Raw genomic sequence first — 2,893 nt, forward strand, 5'->3', positions numbered from 1 at the left:
ACCAGAGGTCAGAAGAATGATGTCAAATGACATCATCATCTCAAAAGTCTGTTTATACTCCATGTTTCTGAGAGATTTCAGACGGAATCTTCCGGCACTTGGAAAGATCTCAAGAGTGATTTTCAAGCAGATTCAGAAACCCGTGTTTCCAGACACTTTAGCTACAAATAAAAACTTTGTTTGCAGTTCTATAAATCAAGATCAGTGGAGTTTTAACAAAAACTTCAACTCTTTCACAAATTCAGTTCAATTAATAAACAGCCATGTTCCACAACAGCGTGTTTGAAAGTCTTGGAGCTACCAGCTCTTCAACTGAATTTCAAGCAGAAACTCAACATCAACACGATCAAACCAGGATTTTGGAAAAGCAAAATGAGGAAATGGTCCAGGAAATAGAAAAGCTTCAGGACAAACTTCTTGTTTTGTCAGACAGAAAAGCCAAGTATGAGCCTGCAGGAGACCACCTCAAAGCTGTCCAGGACCAGAACTCAGTCCTCAAAAAAAAGCTTCTGCAACTTAAAATAAAGATCCAAAAAGAGGAAGCTCTCTTGATGGACATTTCTCCTCAAGATCTCTTGCATCCTGATCAGATTGAGGAGATAAAATGTGACATAAATTCCCTTAGACAGGAACAGGAAGTCCTTCTAAAAAAACAAATGGAGATTGAAAAGTCAAAATCAGAAACTCAAGCGCTGCTAAAAGAATTCCATCAAGCAATTAAAAATGTTGAGTATTTGAAAAAGAAAAACTACGACCTGAGTTGGGACCTCATGGTGCTTAACGTGGACATCTTTGAGTTTCAGCAACTACCACACAAGCTTCAAACTGCAAAAAAAGAAGAGGAGACTGCAAGGAAGGAAAAGTCCCTTCTGACTCAGCAGGTTTCACAATGCAGATCCCAGATCCAACAAGAGCTAGCTCTTCTGTTGACCACTCTGGACATCTCTCCTGATGATCTGCACAAAGAATACCAAGGTCAGATAAAGGCTTTGCAGAAGCAAAACGCAGTTCTCCAGAAGAACTTAGAAGAGCTCAAACACCATCAAGACTCAGCAATGAGGATGGATTTATCCAACCTTGAAGCCCAAAAAAGCCACTTGGAGAGTCAATGTGAGCACATCCGGGAGGTGATTCAGATCCAAAGCCAACAGCAGGATGGAGAACTCGTCTATCCTGAACAGACAGAGGAGTTAAAAAGTGAAATAAAATCCCTCAGACAGGAAAAGAAAGACCTTCTGGAAGAACAAAGGGAGATGGAAAATTCTAAACTGGAAACTCAAGCGCTGCTGAAAGAATTCCATCAAGTGAATTCTAATATTGAAGATTTAAAAAAGATAAACTACGACCTGAAATGGGAACTCAAGGAGCTTCACGTGGACATCTTAGAAGAACAAGGCATGTCAGCCAAGCTTGAAGCTTCAAAAAAAGAGCAGGAGTTTTTACAGAAGGAAAATGCAGTTCTGACTGATCAGATGGCAGAATGCAGATCCAAGATCCACCAGCAGACATCTGTTGTGTTTGAGCCCCAGAGTCCTGCTAGAAACCAGCCAAGTCGGATCCCCAGACCTGTGTCTGTGAGAAAATCAGAACCAAAGCAGGTTTCCATGGATACTGGAAGGCCCCAACAGCCTCAGAATCCTGCTAGAAACCAGTCAAGTCTGATCCCCGGATCAGTGTTTGTGGAAAAATCAGAACCAAAGCCGGTTTCCATGAATACTGGAAAGATCCAGAAGCTCCCAGTTCTTTTGAAGAAACGTCGGTGTTCTCCTGAAAACCACCCAAGTCCTTCAGAGCTGGTCTCAGTGGATATTGGAAAGACCCAGCAGCCAAGAAATGTGTTGACAAAGCCTCAGAGTCCTCCTGCACTAAAACTTCCAACTTTGATACCAAAACCTTGGTTAATCAAAGAATCAAGACCTGATAGGCAGGACTTACTAGTCTTCAAAGACGTTGGAAAGACCCAGCAGCTGAAAATAGATGAGGACGAGCTTCCGTTTGCTCCAGGAAAACTTCTTCCTCTGACACCCTTGCCTCCATTAATGGACAAACCAAGACCTAAAAGCAGTTTCCAAAGACGCTTTAAATTCCCAACCACCGAAAACTAATGTGAGGAAGTCCCCATGTGCTTCAGCTAAGGAGCATCAGCAGCAGAGACAAAACTTTACTGTTTTCTCTGAGACTCTACAAGTCTGGCCATCAGGAGTGTGTGTTGTGTGCTTGGATTGGATCCAGAAAACCAAGCAACACTTGAATTTTTTTGTTTGTGATGCTTTACCTTTGTTAGTTTTTGGAGTTTTTCAATTTTGTTTGTTTTGTTCAGTTTGTTTTGTTTTTTTAATTATGGTAGACATGTATCCTTAAAAATATATTTTATTCTAAATTCTAGTTTAAACTCGCTCTTATAGTAAAAAAAATGTGTCTGTTCTGCACAATCAAAAGCCTGGAAATATGTCAGAATCATAACAAAATATGAATAGGTTTATTGTAGACTGTAGATGATATTTTAAAAACTGTCCCTCAGGGTTGTGAAAATGTTTTGAAGTTTAGGGTTTGGAGTTTATTTAAAGTTGAAATGTCTGTTCTTGTGTGTAAATTGGGTTTCCAAAATAAGTCAGAAAAAAATGGGGCAGCACGTTGGTTTGTTGGATCAGTTCTGGTTCCTGACAGACCCGTGTCTGCGTGGGTTTCCTCCGAGGGCTTCGGTTCCCCCCACTTATCCAAATTGGCTTGTGTTGTATAGATAGTTTACAGTTTTCAAAGTGTTAGCAGCATGTTCTCATTGTTTCCCAAACCAGTATGTTTCTGCACCCGACAAGGGACTCAGTCAAACCAGACGTCTGCCCAGATCATGCAGAGTTTACCAACCCTGGTCCTCAGGGACCACGGAGATTGA

The 2,893-nt window shown here is 41.1% G+C and overlaps 1 protein-coding gene across 1 annotated transcript; it reads left to right on the top strand.

The window, feature by feature from the left end:
- The first annotated feature begins 672 nt into the window (after positions 1–672).
- LOC110015850 (paramyosin-like) lies at positions 673–2,893 on the top strand. Its single transcript, XM_020706956.2, has 2 exons — positions 673–1,551; positions 2,796–2,893. The coding sequence occupies exons 1-2, from the start codon at positions 771–773 to the stop codon at positions 2,891–2,893; spliced, it is 879 nt and encodes a 292-aa protein (XP_020562615.2). The 5' UTR covers positions 673–770.

Source organism: Oryzias latipes, chromosome 11 (genome assembly GCF_002234675.1).
Source record: "Oryzias latipes chromosome 11, ASM223467v1".
Taxonomy (NCBI): Eukaryota; Metazoa; Chordata; class Actinopteri; order Beloniformes; family Adrianichthyidae; genus Oryzias; species Oryzias latipes.

Bases quoted from the DNA above. Each gene is read 5' to 3' on its own strand.
- LOC110015850 (XM_020706956.2), top strand. From the start codon at position 771: ATGGTGCTTAACGTGGACATCTTTGAGTTTCAGCAACTACCACACAAG. The intron at 1,552-2,795 runs GTCGGATCCCCA...TTCCCAAACCAG, and splicing joins TCCTGCTAGAAACCAGCCAA to TATGTTTCTGCACCCGACAA.